Raw genomic sequence first — 16,840 nt, 5'->3', positions numbered from 1 at the left:
CATCTCAAGGCTGGGGCTGATGGAATAGACCTTGTTGAGCCATTGTTGGTCACTCACGGTGGGCAAAGGGCAGACAATGTGGAGAAGCCACACTGGCTCTTCCTGTTGCCCTTTCATTGACTGCAGCAGGTCCTAGGCACAGACTGGTTCAAGAGAACTGGGAGTGCACAGGGAACAAGAGGTGGCTGCCACTTTGCCTGCAGCAGTGAACTGCAGGGTGACCCACGGCCAGAGTAGTTTCCTCTTCTGGTCCAGCGATAGCTTCCAAATGCAAGCACTGAAGGAGAATGCAGATGACCACCACAGGGGACAGGGCGGTGTGATGGTTAGGGTTGACTGTCACCTTGATTGAATTGTGAAGCACCTAGGAGATTAGCTGGGTTTGTCTGTGAGGGTGTTTCCAGAGAGGATTAACCCTGGGGGAAGACCTGCCCTGAAGTGGGTGGCACCGTCTCATAGGCCAGGAATAAAAGGGTTTCCCCTTTTGGGAGAAAGCCCAGTGCTGGCATTCCCTCTATCTACTTCTTGGCTGCAATGAGGTGAAGGACTCCTCCCCGTGCTCCAGCCGCCATGGTGTTCTGCACAAGCATGTGGGGCCGAGCTACCATGAACCCAAGCCTCTGAAACCATGAGACTTTAAGTTGTTTCCACCAGGTATTTCGTCACAGCAACACAAAAAGTAACTACCACAGGTAGTCACACACAGGACATCCACACTGCTCACAGAACCATTGCGCAGCCCTCCCAAGAATGCAGAGGCCTGACCAGCCCAAACGTTCTCGGTGACCTACTGCTGATGACCTCTACCTCCTCCACAATCCCTGAGCCCAGGTTCCACCCTGCAGCCCAGCCCCACCTTCCTGCCATCCACAGTGTGACTGCTGCCCTGTGTCTCCTGCCCAGTCCAACACTCACCATCTTGTGCCTGGGCCTTTCTTAACCCCTGCATCAGTAAAGATGTCTGCACACATCCACATGCTGCAGATTTCTTTGTAACAAAGGATAAAAGATTATGAAGCATACACAAAATCCTGGTGGTACAGGACTACAATCCCAGCTGGGATGACAGGAGCTGTCACAAATAGAAATCATTGAGGATGAGGCTGTCCCCAGCAAAAACAAGAGACCCTACTTGAAAAATAACCAAAGCAGAAAAGACTGGAGGCATGGCTCAAGTGGGAGGGAGGGAGGGAGGGAGAGAGAGGGGGAGAGAGAGAAGGAGGGAAAGAGAAGAGAGAGAGAGAGGGGGGAGAGAGAGAGAGAGTAACTAGATATTCCCTCCTCATCCCATGGAGTAGTTTACAGTTTGAAGACCACCTTGTCCCCACTGAGTGATATTCCAAGTCTCATCTTGATACATGTGACTCTCTGAAGTCTGCCCTGCCCCTTTTCAGGGGACAAACTCTAGGCCCCTTACTCTAGGCAGGACATTCCTAGAGTCCTGCTCCCTCCCACCATTCCAGGCACCCTGTCCCCTCCAGGCCTCTTTCCAAACTCCACATCTCCTGCACCCAGCTGACCTACAATCTCGTTGTGCTAGTGTAGGCTGGGCAGGGAGTTAGGAAAGCTGGTGGCTGAAAACCATGGTGTGGGTGTTGATAAGGAATCACATCCTAGACTGTTGATGTTAACAGAACGGCTTGTGACATACAGCAGGGTCTTGCTAACCTGCAGCCCCTAGAGCCCCTGCCCCCCCCCAAAAAAAATAACAGCCTCACTCTGACCATATAAGACCAGGAACTACCCCCCTCCTCCAGACATGGGTGTCGATGACCCATAGCCCAGTCTCTGGGTTAATGACACATGACCCTATTTTCCAGGACTGACCACCTGCGTCTCTGCAGACCCTAATAAAGGCTTGAGGTCTTGGCACAGCACTCCTTCTTGAGTCTCAGGGTGCACTTTTGCTTTGCTTTGCTTTACATAAATAAACCTGCCCCAACCATCCCTGTGCTCAGCTGCCGCTGCTTCTCTGTGCCCTAATAAGGCTCTTGCTTTTCCCACTTGCTTGTCTTGGTAAGTTCTTTTTACCCACCGTGGCACCAAATTCCCTGACATGCCACCAGGCTTTCCTCTCTTTCCACCCTCCAGAACCCAGCAAGGGGTGCCACCTCTCCAAGCCTCAGGCCAGGCTACCTGGTGAACCTCCAGGAGTGGTTGCCCCCTGCCACCCGCCCCTCCCATGCCTCCTTCACCTGGCCCATCCAGCTGCAGCCACCACCCTGTGTCACTGCAGCACTGGGGTCCTCATTGCCTTGGCTTCCTGGCACCACCTCAGCTGTTCCCAGTGAAGAGTCCGTGCAGGGCATGAACAACTTGAGCAGAAGCCAAATGCTTTTGGGTAAAAGCCCAAATGGTAAATGTACTTTCTGCAGATTCAACTCTTCTCTTTTTATAACTTTTTAAAAAAGTGGTACTGGAACTTGAAGTCAGGTCCTCACGCTTGCGAGGCAGGCTCTCTACTACTTGAGCCACTCTGCCAGCCCTTTTTTTGTATTGGGTATTTTAGAAATAGGGTTTCTTAAGTACTTGCCCAGGGCCTCGATCCTCTTGATCTTTGCTTCTCCAGTAGCTCAGATTACAGGTGTGAGTCACTGGCACCTGGCTCTTTTCTTTAATAACTCTTAAACAGTATGAAAACCACAGCTCACCTTACCTTACAGTATTCGCTAAGGCCATGGTGCCCTAAGGGAGGGCACCATGGAGTCCTCAAGTCCCCAAAGGGCCTCCCCTCCTGCCCAGGAGCCGGCTGCACCCCCTGGGTCCCTCTGCACAGCAGCACCCTGGGGCTGCAGGAGCTCGGCACTCACATCTTCGTCCGTCTCTGCCCTTTCACCTTTGGTTTGGAACGCACTGTAGCTCTGGGAACTCGCCTGGCCTGCAGAGTCCCCTTGGTGGGTTGCAGGGCTTGGGAGCCTCTTCCTGGAAGGCTACCTGGTGCGTGAAGGTGCCTCTGTGTGCTCTGGGGAGCCTGCTCTTTGATTGGATACTCAAGGTCTGAAACCAGAAAGGGGGGAGGCAAGTGTGGCTGTATTCTGAGCCAAAGATTGTGACACTGGGGGAAGACAAGACTATCTGGTTTACATGAGTGGGAGGAAAAGGGACATTTTCTCTGTCCAGGATGGGGCTTTGGGGGTCCATGCCAGAAGCACTGGGACCAGAAAAAGGCCCAGAGTCATACACCTGAGTCACTGGCAACTGCAACACCCCCTGGAGTCCTGCAGCACAGAATGACAGCACCCAGTATGGGAGATGGACTGAGGGGCACAGACAGCGTGGGTTCCTGCTTCGTGATCCTAACAGGGAGGCAATGGGACCAGCACAGCCCCTAAAAAACCAAAAACACCAGATGCCAGGAAAAGTTAGTATCAGGAAACCAACTCCAACACGCTCCTTAGTGAGGCTCTTCAGGTCCAGAAACGACGATTAGAGCGTCCAGGCTGGGAAAGACGGAAGGTCATGGGTGTTCCCACAGTGAGGTCAAGGGGCAACTCAGCAGAGTTCTGCCAGGAGAACCCCAACCTAAACCACATGCCCAGAGAATCCTATTTACTGCCCCTCTGCCTGCCCCCAGCTGTCCTTCATGTGCAGAGGCAACAGAGAGCACGTAGAGCCTTTGGGAACTGGGCAGCCCTGCTCTGTTGCGGGGGTGCCTGGCCCCACCACACTGACCGGCAGCCACACAGGACTGCAGTCCAGATGTAGCCTCGCAGATGAGAGGGCCCAGCCTGGGTCAGCCCCCAGTTAGTGCTGGCACCAACAGTACTGCCATCCTACTGGCAAAGGACTTCGCCAATAGGCAAAGTGGCTAGAAGTCACCGAGGGCAAATGACCAGGCCATGTCTTCACTCATCTGGACATCTGTCCCTTCCTGAGTCCTCCCATGCTGTGGGGACCATCTGGCTCCCAGAGTCACTGCTTTGTGTCTCAGCTTGCCTGGGGGCTGCACGCGGTTGTGGGGCGAATAGGTAATGTGCTATTTGGTAATGTACTTGCCAAGTGCCGGAAGGCTGCCAAAGACAGCCACCAGCAGCCAGGCTCCCTGCAGTGTCAGGCTGTGACCAGCTGTGCAGGGTTGTATGAGGCACACCTGGGCAAAGCCTGGAGCCAACTAACCAAGCAGTGCCACTGGCAAACCCACCTCCCATGTCAGGGACGCACTTGGGGACAACTCTCTCAACGGGGGCAACAGACTCCCAATAGGACTATGTATGGGCACTCCAAGGAACTGCATGGAGTCTGGAGGACCTCACAGACCCTCACCCAGTCATCCTCCCTGAAAACGTATGTCTACTCATGGTTACAGTGAACTGAGGGACGACAGAGGGCGGTGGTGGGAAGGCAGTGTGGGAAAACACAGGGGCCTCAGAACCCAGCCCTGAGTGCAGACTGTGGGTGTGGGTAGATCCCCACTGAACCTCAAACCTCACCAGAGCCCCTCAAGTGAGAGGGATAGGGCTCCGGCACAGCTCCTGACACATCTGAAACCTCGGAATAGGAAGGTACTTTCAGGGGGCAGTAAGCATTGAATCTTTGTTTTAAAAAGCAAGGACTGGCTGCAACCGTGGCAAACAGTCCTCTACAGTTGCTGAGGGAATTGCTGCTCCCTGGTCTCTCTTATTTTTCCTACACGTCCCACAATTTGAAAAGAGCACAAACAAATGCTATTGGGGAAAAGGAAACCCGTGAAAAACATGTGCTCTTTAAAGACTTGACTTCCATTCTCCTCCCTGAGACTGGGGGTGGGGGTGGCTGAGGGCCCTGACCCTCCCAGGGGAACACTAGGGCAGGGAGCTGCACACGGAGTTGGAGAGTTACCAGGAACAGGGCCTGTGGCCTGATGGTCAAAGGACGAGGCTGAAGAGGGAAGTTCTGTGTCCCCTTGGCAGGCCAGGCGATAGACAAAGTCACAGCAGGTGCCAGAGCTGCCATTGGCTGGGGTGAAGACTTCCTGATTAGAAATGCAGCTGGGATTTCCACAAGGGGCTCAGAACTCACCTAAGGGGCAAGCGGCCAGCTGAGGGGCAAATGGACTCGTCCAGACAAAGCCCAGGAAGGTGGGCATTCTCACCTGACAGAGGGGCATCCTTGTCATCCTCCCGGCGGTACAGGGAGAAGCTGATGGTGACAACTGGACTTAAAAAAGTCTGTCCCCATGCTCAAGAATGAGCTTTCTCACAAGGATCGAGTCCTTCAGCTGTAACAAGTGGAAAAAGCACGACGTGGGGACCTGGCGGATGGCCTCCCTGTTCCCCGGGGGAGCAGCCTCGTTCTAGGCACCCTGGGAAGCAGGTCCAGGCCAGTAGTGAGGACTCGCTGTCCGCCCTCAAAGCTCCTGCTCGCCGCGGGCTGGACCTGGACGGCGGGGGACCAGCTCCCGGGCGGCTCGCCTACCTCCGGGGTCTAGGAAGGTCGGAGGACCGGGCAGGGGAACCCCTCGCTGGAGGTTCTTCCGGGGACCCTCGGACGAAGCACCGCCCGCCCTCCGTGCTGTCCCTGGTGCTGACTGACCCTGGAGGCTTTGGGAAGCTGGAGGGACATTAGTCCACTGCAACCGCCAGAGGCCTCTGAGCCGGGGGAATCCAGCCCTGGCTGGGGAATGGTCCAGGAGAGATGGCGGTGGTGGCTGGGACCGGGCGGAGCCTTACTGTCCAGAACTGAGGCCAGGAGGGAGCCAGCGCTCAAAAAAGAACCACAGGGGTGGGATATGGATACAGGGCACGACCATCGCCTTCCATAAACTGGACATGGCCAAGCAAGCGTCACTAGGCCGTCTGCCAGCAAGAACACATTTCCCATGAGGCACCCTGGCCACAGACCTGAGGCCATCTGCCAGGTGGAGAGGCACACTGTGAACCCCAGCATTCAACCCCGTTGGTTTCCCGTCCAGTTGCTTTGGGACAGAGCATTTCAATGTATTTGAGATCTCTGGAAACACTGGAAAACCCTAGGACATCACTTCAGTAGTGAGTACACTAAGCAGTGTACTACCTTAGCGATTAATAACTCACCTAGCTCATGACCACGAGCAGAGCTGGGTACTGGGCACCAGTGGCTCACACTGGTATAATCCTAGCTGTTTGGGAGGCTGAGATTGGGAGAATTGATGTTGGGGGCCAGCCTGGGCAAATAGTTTAGGAGACCACCATCTCCAAAATAACCAGAGGAAAATGGACTGGAGGCGTGGCTCAAGTGGTAGAGTGCTTGCTTTGCAATCTTGATGCTGTGAGTTCAAACAACAGTCCGTTCCCCACCCCCACACAGAGTACAGCTGGGTCAGGGATGTAACTCTGGCAAAGCATGTACAAAGCCCTGGGTTCAATCAACACTGAAAAAAAAAATAGAGCTGGGCTTTAAGTTACAGTTGATTCTATTAGCCATTACCATGTCTATCTATGTAGAAGTGAAAAACAAAACCACCAACCTCATGTCCAAACCCAAGATTGATTTTGCCCTTTGCCAATCCACAGGCATATACAGCCCGCCTCTGGCCCTGTGCTTGGATTCAGCTTGACCTGACTGCCGCCATCTTGAGCTGTAACCCCAATGATTGCCCCAGAGTAACCCTAGTTGGTTTTCCTGCACATTTTCCAATAAACCATAGTGGACAAAACCCTAAGAATAGTATTGCTAGACAGGTGCTTTTATGATTTTGGGGGGCACTACCCCTTTCAATGATTTAATGATCCTTTTAAGAGCCGTCTGAGAAATAAAAGGACCCAGCCCAAATTACCAAGGCACTCTTTTTATGTGACCTTGAGTAAGCATGTACACCGCTTATCTTGCTAGACTCCCACCCAAAGCCATGCATGTGCTGTACGGATTCCAACTGAGTGTGCCTTGGGAATAGCCTCCCTACACCTAGCGCTCTCTCCTACATGAACATGTACGTTTCCCAGTAAGACTCCTGGTTTCTTTGTTTAGGGAGGAACTGCTTCAAGAAATAACTCCAGGGTGCTCCTTTCTGTTGCACTTATGTACCTCCTGGTTGTGCTTAATGGGCTTTGCACCCACCAAGGGGTCAACCCACTGGACCTGGCTCCAGGGTGTGCCTGACTCTTCAGTGTTATCTAAGACAAACCAATTATATTCCAGCCACAAGGAAGTTACTTTTGTCCTAACCCACAAAATGCCCCTTTCTGACCCCAACTGTGGGGATCCATTGGTCTTGCTGCCACCCAGAGTCATGCTTCTGCAAGTCCTCAGTGAATTGCACCCTGTGCAATCTTGGGGCCAGTTCTCATATCCTACGATTTAGTGAACTCACAACCCTCCCCTTGCCTGCTGTTCCTGGAAGCCTCAGAAGCCCTTTCCCACAGTTCCCGGGCTTGAACAGTCAGTGCCCCTCCGGGGACAAATGCAGATACTGTACCCACAGTTTGTGGGTTCTGACACACAACCCTTTTCTGCTCCCCTGCTAGCTTTCCATTCAATGATCCTGTACCAGGCTCAGATGGCCTTCTGGTAAAATGGTGATGTCCTCTTCCACCCAATTCCAGTAACCCTTTCACAGACACCTGACAATGTACAGAGCTCAACACTTGCCATCCTCCCAACTGCCACAAGGGGTGCTGATGGAACTGGGCCGCCCCGTTTGAGGTAGAAACACTCTGAAAAGCAAGTGCTGGACTCAAATTCCAATCCTGGACTACCAGAGACCACCAATCCTTACCAAGATTCTGGTCCTTATGGAGTAGAGACTGAAGGCCAAGAATCCAGCCTGGGTTCATAATGACATAGGTCAGAAGGTGGCTGTCCTGCTAAGGGCCCTCTAGGTGGCGCTGTGCCCAGGTTTCCGGGGACACAGCAGCCTGGAGAGTATGCCTTGTGTAATGCAAAGTGGAGGGCGGGGAGGGGCATGACTGGGAGCAGGACCACTGTGCTGTTCCAGGCCGATGTCCCTGGGAGCTCAGCAAATGACAAGAATGGTGGCCTTTCTGACTGGAGGCTGACAAGCTCAAGCAGGCTTAACAAGGGAGAGAAAGGACCTGAAAGGTCCATGACTGAGTCCTGCCAGGCTGCTTGAGGTTCCCTGAAATGCGAGTGCATTGGGTGGAATGTTAGGATCAGTTCAGTACTCAAACCCTGGCTGGGAGTCCTGGGGCAGTAGTGTATACTCAGCCCCTTTGCTGCCCCACAGGCACTTGGGGGTCACTTCCTGGACTGGCTGTCTGGGATATGTGAACATCAGCTCTCAAGGCAGGGGGGTTCCACCAGGGTGCTGAGGCCCGGTGCCCACAAACCACACCTGAAATCTCACAATCCCACATGCACATGTGGCATGGGGAGGTGGGAGAGGGAAGTGACAGTACTTGGCAGCCATAGAGTGTCCTACAAAAGGGCCGTGGGGTGCCTCCTCAGGGACTGCACAGGATCTGTCAGGCTGAATCCAGACCAGGTCCCACTGTTCTAGCAGGGCCTGGGTTGGTCACTGTGTGATCTGGAGCAAGTCATGAGTCACCTCAGAGCCTCTACTGATGGGGGCTGATGACACTGCCATAAAGCAGGTTACTTGCTTCAAGAAGATTAGTGACCTTGTAGATCCTCATGGGGACCTGGGGGACAACCAGGGACTCTGGACAAGTCCCAGCCAGAGAGGAGAGGGCTGAGGTCAGACTTTAGAGAACTGCAGCCTTGGAAGGGCCAAGTAGTCTTCTGCTGTCCTGGTGGGTGCGGTTAGGGCAGGCAGGGCTCTTGTGACCCCACCTGCTTAGCTGTCACCTTCTTGTCATAAGGGCCAAAGGCCCCAAACTACCTTCCAGACTCTCGGGATGACCAAAGCTGTGGCCCTGCTATGGCAGCAGCCTACATACATCCAGTGGTGGGTAGGGGTGGGACAGGGACAGAGACGTGACACCGGGAAAGCAATGGGAAGGGAGCTCCTCCACTGAAGCTTGCTGGCTGCAGTCCCTGAAATAGAGGGGAAAAGGGGTGAGAAAGCAAACAGACCTGAGTGCTCTGCGTGTGGGGACAAGCTGCTGTTAGAATGCGCCAGAAGCAGCTGTGCAAGGGAACACCACAGCAGAAGCCCCGTGCCTAGGGAGGACAGTGTGACTGGAGAAGTGTGGGTGCCCCCATCTGTGTCTCCATCCCATGATTTTCTTCGGCTAGGCAGGCCTGACCACTCCTTGGCATGGCTCTGGGCAGCTACTGGCTTCAGGCCCCGCCCCGGAGACTCCCGGGCTGCCCACAGCTCCAGAGGATCGGTTGCAGGGCTGCATCCTCAGGCCGGCTCCCGTCTCCGTCCATACAACGTATCGGGGCGCGCTACTCGCGGTAGTGCACCCTCTGGTGCTGGATGAGCTGCGAGCTCTGGCCGAAGGCCTTGCCGCAGGCGCCACAGGCGAAGGGCTTCTCGCCGGTGTGGGTCCGCAGGTGCCGGAAGAAGTGCGAGCGGCCGCGGAAGGCCTTGCCGCAATCGCCGCACTCGTAGGGCTTCTCGCCGGTGTGGATGCGCTGGTGCTCGATGAGCACGGAGCTCCAGATGAAGGCCTTGCCGCACTGGCTGCAGGCGTACGGCTTCTCGCCCGTGTGCAGCCGCTGGTGGCGCACCAGGTTGGAGCTCTGGCTGAAGGCCTGGCCGCAGTCGCCGCACTTGTAGGGCTTCTCGCCGTTGTGGATGCGCAGGTGCTGCGTGAAGTGCGAGCTGTGGCTGAAGGCGCGCCCGCACTGGCCGCACTCGTACGGCTTCTCGCCCGTGTGGATGCGGTGGTGCTGGATGAAGCCCGACCAGCCGCGGAAGCACTTGCCGCACTCGTGGCAGGCATAGGGCTTCTCGCCCGTGTGGATGCGCTGGTGCTTCAGCAGCAGCGAGTTGTACTTGAAGCTCTTGCCGCAGGCCTCACAGCGGTGCGGCTTTGCACCCGCCTGCCGCGGGGCCCGCTCGGAGCTGCCCTCCGGCCCAGGGGCTCCCTGTGGCAGGAGAGCCACATGCCAGGCGCCCCTCCTCTGCTTGCAGGGCATGGCTCTGCTGGGCTGATCAGACGGCGGCTCCAAGCTGGACTCCTGCCCAAAGCTGTCCCCACGCTGGGACCTGTGGGGAAGGCTCCTCAGGAGGCCCCGCGGCGCCCCTCCATCTGGAGCCACCCCATCTTCGGCACCATGTGTGTGGGGAGAGGGAGCCTGCTCTGGCTCGGACCCAGAGTCTAAAAGGAGAAATGGCAGAGGCAGATGACACCCAGCCCCCTTTTCAGGGGCTGGGAACTAAGTGAGAGCAGGAGGAGAGCCTAACTAGGGACGTCCCGAGGAGGAAGGGGCCTGGCAGTGCTGGGGGTGGGGGTGTGCCTGGCTCTGGAAGGCTGTTACAAAGACAAGGAAGGGAGTTGGCTGGGACCCCCACCAGAGGGTGGCCCTGAGCCTGTGTCTGAACATTTCTGGGAAACAGCAGTTAATGAGATCTGTGATGTCGCCCTTTTAGTAAGCACTGGCTTAACACTAAGGGCTGGCTCTCAAAAGTGGTCCTGCAGGTTAAGAGGGCTGGGGAAAGACCAGCCTTAGGACAGGTGACAAGAGCCTACGGCCTGCACCTGACATGACAGGGCTCATTGTGCCCTTATTGGTAAAAGCACCACAGCCAATTTCCCCACCAACCTGGAACCTCCTAGGGCAGACATGAGTAACAGCCAGGCATTAAGATGGGTTCCAGGGAAATGTGCTCAATGCTGCACCCACACAGGGCTCCCAAGGCTGCTGGGATGGGGGTCCCATTCACTCACCAGGCCAGGTGTCTCTGCAATTTTTTACTTCCGCTATCTCTTGGAGGTCCAGGTCTGTTGGCTGGGAGGGCACCTCAGGGCTGGAGCCAAGGGAACCTGCAGGCAGGGGGCTGCAGCTCATCCCCACCCTCCAGAGTGTAGCCTCCCTGTCCCCTGGAACCAGCACTGCTGGCATGGCCACCTGCAGGATGCCAAGTGCTCCTGAGTGAAGCCCTCGACACACAACATATGCCTCACCCGCCAGGCCTCCCCACCTAAAGTGACCATGTGTGGCCTATGCAGGCTGCTGGCACCCAGGCGTCCTGGGACGGCCTCCCCAGGACAGAACTCCTTGCCCATCTCAGACTTTGGTTTGGAAGCTGGGAAACCAGGGCTCCAAGAAGTCCTGGCTTGGTCCCTATCTGGTTGGAAACCCTGGGAAGGTTCCAGAAACCCTGGGGTCTTCTCTGCTGAGTAATCTGTGGAATAAGCACACCTGTAATCCCAGTTACTCAGAAAAAGGAAGGGTTGGGATGTAGCTCATGGCAGAGCGCTTGCCTGGCATGTGCAAGGCCCTGGGTTCAATCCCAAAAAAGCACCAAAAAAGAAAACACACACACAAAAAGGAAACTGTGGGCACTCCTGAGGAAGCAACTAGCAACAGAGGAGCCCCTGCCCTTGCTCACCGCTGGGAAGTGGGCACAGAGCTGCCCTTTATCCATCTGTCCAGGTGAGGGATGAAAGTAATTTTCTTGTCTGCTTCCAGCCTCTTCGGGCCTCCACCATGTCCTGGCAACAATCTCTCCCACCGGCAACCACATCCCAGCTCAGAAACCACCTTTGCAGTTTTATGGCCAGGTCACTAACAATATAGGAGGACCTATCTTACCAGGCTGTTATAAGAGTGAGAGGCTGAAGTGCTGCTTCAAAATAATGACTGGAGGAGGGTGGAGGACTGGGCCCTGGGGCACAAAAACCATTGCGGACTTGAGACGGACAGTGGTGGGTTGCCCCACACAGGGCCAAGAGTGAGAACTTGAATTGGTATCTGGGCTCCTCCCAGGCACTCCCTGGCACGACCCATCAGGACCACAGCAAACTGCTCTCAGGCCCCTTCCCTGTGGAGAGGGTGAGGGACAGAAGGGTCCGGGAGCCAGGAAGCAGACAGGGCAGGGCTAGGAACCCTATTCTGATCCCTGCAACTCCCCAGCTATGCGTGACCTCTCTGTCCTTATCTGAGTGTCCATTTGAAAAGTCATGAATGGACTTTGAGGAGATCACAGCCTGGCATAGAGCATGGCTGCATGAGCCTCAGCACTCACTGGCATCAGTCACCAAAATGCAAGGACCGGACAAGAGCCAGTCCCTACATGTGACTTTGTCCTACTGTTACCAGTTCATGACGGCAGCAAGGCCTCCTATGTGCTTCAGACACAAAGCCTCAGGACTCCTTAGCCTCTCAGAGTCTGGGGGGCCCAGTGGCACAACAATGCTGGGACTCCTCCATGCCTTGACCCCTCAATGAGGCCACACTATGGGGTGAAGCAAGGCTGATGGCTTTATCTGGGAAGGTCATAGGGTGACCACACATAGACCATCCCTGAAAGAACTCTGGGGTCTTCCTGGCTCCCGGACTCAGAGAGGGACTCACTCCTGCTCACAAGGGGCCTCTTCTGAGGCACTCTTTCTCTACCACACCCAGAAAGAAACAGGCCTAGGAGGCCGTTCCCTAGGGAGCTGAAGCACTGCCCATCTCAGCCTCTGCTGGAGTATCCTGTACCAGTACCCTGAGACCCTAGTATCCAGTGAGGTGCACAAGCTTCTGGTGTTCATGGGGTGGAGGCAGGGCAGAAGGGGCACAGCAAGCTGAGGCAAGTACCGTGTGAATGCCCATGGAGGTGAAGCGGTGCTGCAGGTGTCCTGGGTGACGACAGACTGATGGGGGGTGGGACAGGAGGAGACTCCTCAACATCTCCTAGGGCCGCCATCTTCCTGAGACCTGCTGAAGGTGTGTGCACCAGGGACCTGGGGAAAATGAAAACCAAGGCAGAGGAGGAAGTGGAGAGGGAAGGTTGGGGGAGAGGCACCACGCCATCTGCCCGGCAGTCCCAGCTAACACGAGTCTCCTCCACTCCGCAAGGTAAGGATGCCATGAGATAAGGCAGATGAACTGGACTAGGATGTGGATCAGGGCCTGGTATGTTTGTTCACTCAGTGAGAAATCCTTATCAGGACACCACTGGCAGCTCTGCAGAAACTGACCCAAAGCTCTTTTCAGCAAGTGATTCTGAATGCTCGTTCAACCCACTTCTCACCCGCAGAGAAGAAAACTGAACTACAGCTCTGGGAACCACAGCTGGGGGCCTCTGACCCTGGGGGAGCGTGACGCTGACCCAAGACGGCCAGAAAATGAAGGTTCTGAAAACTCTCGTTTTCTAGAGCGGAAACCCTTCTCCTTCCCCAACACTGCGGAGCGGGAGGCACAGGCGGAGGCCCCCAGGTCCGGCCTGCCCACCCAGCTGACGCTCACGTAAGGGTCAAAGACACCTTTCAACTTGCTTTGCAAGAGACGTCTGAGTCGAGCGCGAGAGGTGGTTTCTGCTTCTCACCGTGACCGGGAGAAAGGACAACAGGTGACGCGCGCCTGGCAAGATGCAGGAGCGCCCGGCCGGGGGACAGGGGCTGCCGGCGCGGCACTGGGGACGGGACATGACCCGAGCCCCAAGGCAGATGGCTGCCCTGGCCCTGGAGCCACGCACGCCCACTGCTCGCGCCTCCGTCCTGCGGGCCGCCGGGCCGGGTCTCGGGCCGCCTCCTTTGCACGCGGGGACGACCGCGGCCCCTTCGGAAGGCGCCCCGCAGAGACCCGAGGGCGCGGGGACGACCAAGGTCGCGGCGAGGGGCGGCCGGCGGGCGGGGCTGCACCGCGGGGACTGGGCGGAAACACGCGGGACGCGACGGGACCAGCGCCCACTCACCTTCCGCGCGGGAGGCGGCGGCGGCCCCGAGGCCGGCCGGAAGCGCCCCGCCCGTCGTCCTGCGCCGCCCCGCCCCGCCCCGCCCCGCGCGCTTCCGGGACGCTCTGGGCGCCGGAGGACCGCGCCTCGGTTGCCCTCCGCCGCGGCCTCAGCGGGGACCCCGCCCCGGGGGACACGGGCGCGGCAGGGCCTTGCCCTCGAAGGCTGACAAGCCATCCGAAAAGCCCGCCCAAGTCCCTTTCGGGGGACTGAGCCCCCCTTGCTGGGAAACAGCCCTTGCCCTCCACTGGTGTCAGTTCCACCGTGCGGTCCGGACGTTCAGAGGGCCGCGGGGCCTGACCTGGTCCCCGCACCCTTGGGCGGGGTCCTGCCCGAGTTCTCCGGGGCTCACCGGTTTCTGCGCCAGCCCCTTGCTGACATCACCAAAAGAGGGTGCTGCTCCTTGTTGGGTTCGAAACCCTGTCCCCTGAAGTGACCCGGGCCTGAGCCCGCGTGCCAGGCTCGCAGGGACCCTCATCCTTGGTGGGTCCAGAAATCCAGGACCCCTTTCCCTCCCCTCCCCAGATACTGCGCTCACGGGGAAGGGAAGAGCAAAGAGGGGTCTGTGCGGCCAGGAGCCCAGTTTGATGTGAACCTGCTGGGCTGGAGCCGGTTCCAGCCCCTGCCCCGCTCTGCGGACTGGGGACACCCTCAAAGGTCCGTGGGGCAGTAATCCTTAGGGGCAAGAATAAGCAAAATTGTGTTCTGCAGGTATTAAACAGATCCCAGGCATTAATGTGGAGTTCAGGTTTTCTCAGCAGGGCAGTAGAGTAGGGGCTGCCTGGGAGTGGGTTTCCTAAGGGTCAGGTGGGGCCGGAGAGGGCTTCTGAACGCACACATCTGATCCTGGTTTTCCCGGATGGAGTTTGTACTCAGGAAACCCTGTTCCGGAATTTCTGCAGTGGGGGCACATGGTTGGGTGTGGACCAAGCTATCTGTAAGCTCTTTGGAGGTTGGGCCAAACCAGAGCACAATAGTTGTTTTGTATTTAACAGAGCTAGAGAACATTTATGCAAGACTCAGGGTTTTTCTCAGATATCCTCAAAGTGATTGTAGTTTTTCTATACTAGACATGGAAAATCAGTAGTTCTGAACCTCATTCAGCTCAACGGCCCTGTTTTGTTTGGATTACAATGTTTCTGTTTTTAAAGAAATAACTGTCAACATTGGGAAACTGGAAGATTATACGAATCATATATATATGTATGTATGTATATGTCCCACAAAGAACTTGAACCTAATTTATAAAAAAACCCCTAAACTCTAGCTGTAAGAAAACAGGCATTTCAACCAGGCGTGATGGGGCATACCTGTAATCCCAGCACCTGGGAGGTTGAGGCAGGAGGCTTGCAAGTTTGAGGTCAGCCTGAGCTACACAGACCCAATCTCAAAAAAACAAAATAAAGCCAAAAAACCCCAAAACAAAACAAAAACAAACAACAAAACCCCCAGGCATTCCAGTGAGAAAATTGTCAAGAAAAAAAAAAAGAGGAAATTGGTAAGATTTAACAAATAAAATCCTGAGTAGACGTTCAAGGTCACTGGTTACAGGAATGCCACCTGGGATCACTCGATGTCACTACACACCACCACGTCAGAAAGGCCACCAAGCACATTAAATACCAATCTTTGTAAGACGTGAACCAAAATGCACGTTGCTAGTGGGAATGCAAAACGGTGCAGCCACGCTGAGAATCGGCTTAGCCATTTCTTCAAACAGTGAATGTGCACTTAGCCTGTAACCCATCATTTGACCTTGGGCATGTGTCCCTGAGAAATGAAAACTAATGTTCACATTTGTTGAGCAATAGCTTTCTTATAAGAAAACAAAACAAAAACCAAAAAAACCAAAAACAGCTTTCTTATGATAGGTCCAACTAATGACATGTTATATAACCAGGACACTAATGCCTGCCTAGCAAGTGAGGCCTTAAATTCAAACTCAGTGCCTACAAAAAAAAAAAGCCTATAACCAACATAAAGACGGACCTCTCTGGACCTTGCATGGACTTTGGGGTGTGTCTTTGCATGTAGTTCTGAGTCCTGGTGCACACACAGGTTCTCCTAACCAGCCCCGCCATCAGGGCGCAGGAAGCCTTCAATGGAGCTGCTGTCATCACAGCTGAGCTACCACAGCAGCAGCTTCTCACCACCAGCGCACTCTGGATGAAGCCTCAGCCTGCCCAGGTGAAGGAGGGGAATCCATGTGATCAGGGTGGAAGAACCCCAAGTAGGTGCAGTGGTAACAGGAAGGGCTTTGGGGCTGGAAGGAATGCAACTGTTACTGATTTAGTAATTTGATGAGATGACTTCTGTGCCGGTGGCAAGTGTGTTCTATTGAAGCTGTTCTGATGTAACGAGCTGCTTTTTCTTAAGCTGGGAATGGGTGTTTGAACCTGGACAATTTGGAGACTCCTGGTCCTGACTCACAAATCAACAGAAGTGTTGTTCACAAGTGAGTTCAAGGTCAGCCTGGGCTACACAGTCAGAACATGTCTCAAAAAAACAAAAACAGGAAAAGAGTTGCGCTAGGTTCCTGCAGATGCTGAACTTTAAACTGTGGACGTTTCTCATGCTGTCTGCGTGTCTATGAACCCTCTTTAGTCCCTGACTGATCTCCTGGGTCTAATTGGACACTGCTGATGTAGGGACAACCTGTGTACCGCTGGATGTTTGGCAGATCCTGCGGGGTGACAACCCAAACTGTCCCCAGACACTGCCAAGCATCCTTTTGAAGGAGAGTCACCATTTGGTGACAACTGTCCTAAGTGAAGGATGAGTTTTTTAGGATGCCTCCCAGGCCTTCCTCGGGGTCCTGACTGCAGAAGCAAGCTTGGTATCCCAGGATCTAGGGCCAGAAAGGTGGGACGGGTCTTGTAACTGGAAAGGGGTCCCTCCTATCATACAGTAGATTACTTTTCTTCTGTACATGTCAGGCTCTTGGAAGTTTGTTTAATGGAAGCATCCCAGAGACACTGAGGAGGCAGTGACCAGCCAGGACCCTGGTCCCGTGACTAAGGACCTAAAAGATGGCACCCATGCTATTCCCTGGGGAGGAAGTTGGTGGCCTCCTGGGGGGACTCTTGAGAGTGCCCTCAAACTGCAGAGAGCTCAGTGGAACACAGTACA

General features: G+C 55.2%; 1 protein-coding gene across 4 annotated transcripts; it reads right to left on the bottom strand.

The window, feature by feature from the left end:
• Positions 1-8,963: 8,963 nt before the first annotated feature.
• Positions 8,964-13,747, bottom strand: Gli4 (GLI family zinc finger 4). 4 transcript variants are annotated; one of them, XM_074069334.1, is made up of 4 exons: positions 13,673-13,747; positions 12,574-12,719; positions 10,716-10,811; positions 8,964-10,145 (listed from the first exon to the last, which is right to left on the bottom strand). In XM_074069334.1, the coding sequence occupies exons 2-4, from the start codon at positions 12,680-12,682 to the stop codon at positions 9,268-9,270; spliced, it is 1,083 nt and encodes a 360-aa protein (XP_073925435.1). In that variant the 5' UTR covers positions 12,683-12,719; positions 13,673-13,747; the 3' UTR covers positions 8,964-9,267. The 4 variants fall into 4 exon arrangements, with proteins under 4 accessions (XP_073925435.1, XP_073925433.1, XP_073925434.1 ...); XM_074069332.1 differs by lacking the exon at positions 13,673-13,747 and adding an exon at positions 13,242-13,627; XM_074069333.1 differs by lacking the exon at positions 13,673-13,747 and adding an exon at positions 13,254-13,627.
• Positions 13,748-16,840: the final 3,093 nt, after the last annotated feature.

Source organism: Castor canadensis, chromosome 3 (assembly GCF_047511655.1).
Source record: "Castor canadensis chromosome 3, mCasCan1.hap1v2, whole genome shotgun sequence".
Taxonomy (NCBI): Eukaryota; Metazoa; Chordata; class Mammalia; order Rodentia; family Castoridae; genus Castor; species Castor canadensis.
Note: the sequence above shows the minus strand (reverse complement) of the source record. Positions and strands in the feature narration are given on the sequence as shown.

Excerpts from the sequence above, each read along its gene's own strand:
- Gli4 (XM_074069332.1), bottom strand. The coding sequence starts at position 13,405 with ATGTCCCGTCCCCAGTGCCGCGCCGGCAGCCCCTGTCCCCCGGCCGGG. Across the intron at positions 12,720-13,241 it reads CTTGCAAAGCAAGTTGAAAG|GTCCCTGGTGCACACACCTT; the intron begins GTGTCTTTGACC and ends CATTTTCCCCAG. Across the intron at positions 10,812-12,573 it reads CCTCCATGGGCATTCACACG|GTTCCCTTGGCTCCAGCCCT; the intron begins GTACTTGCCTCA and ends CCCTGCCTGCAG.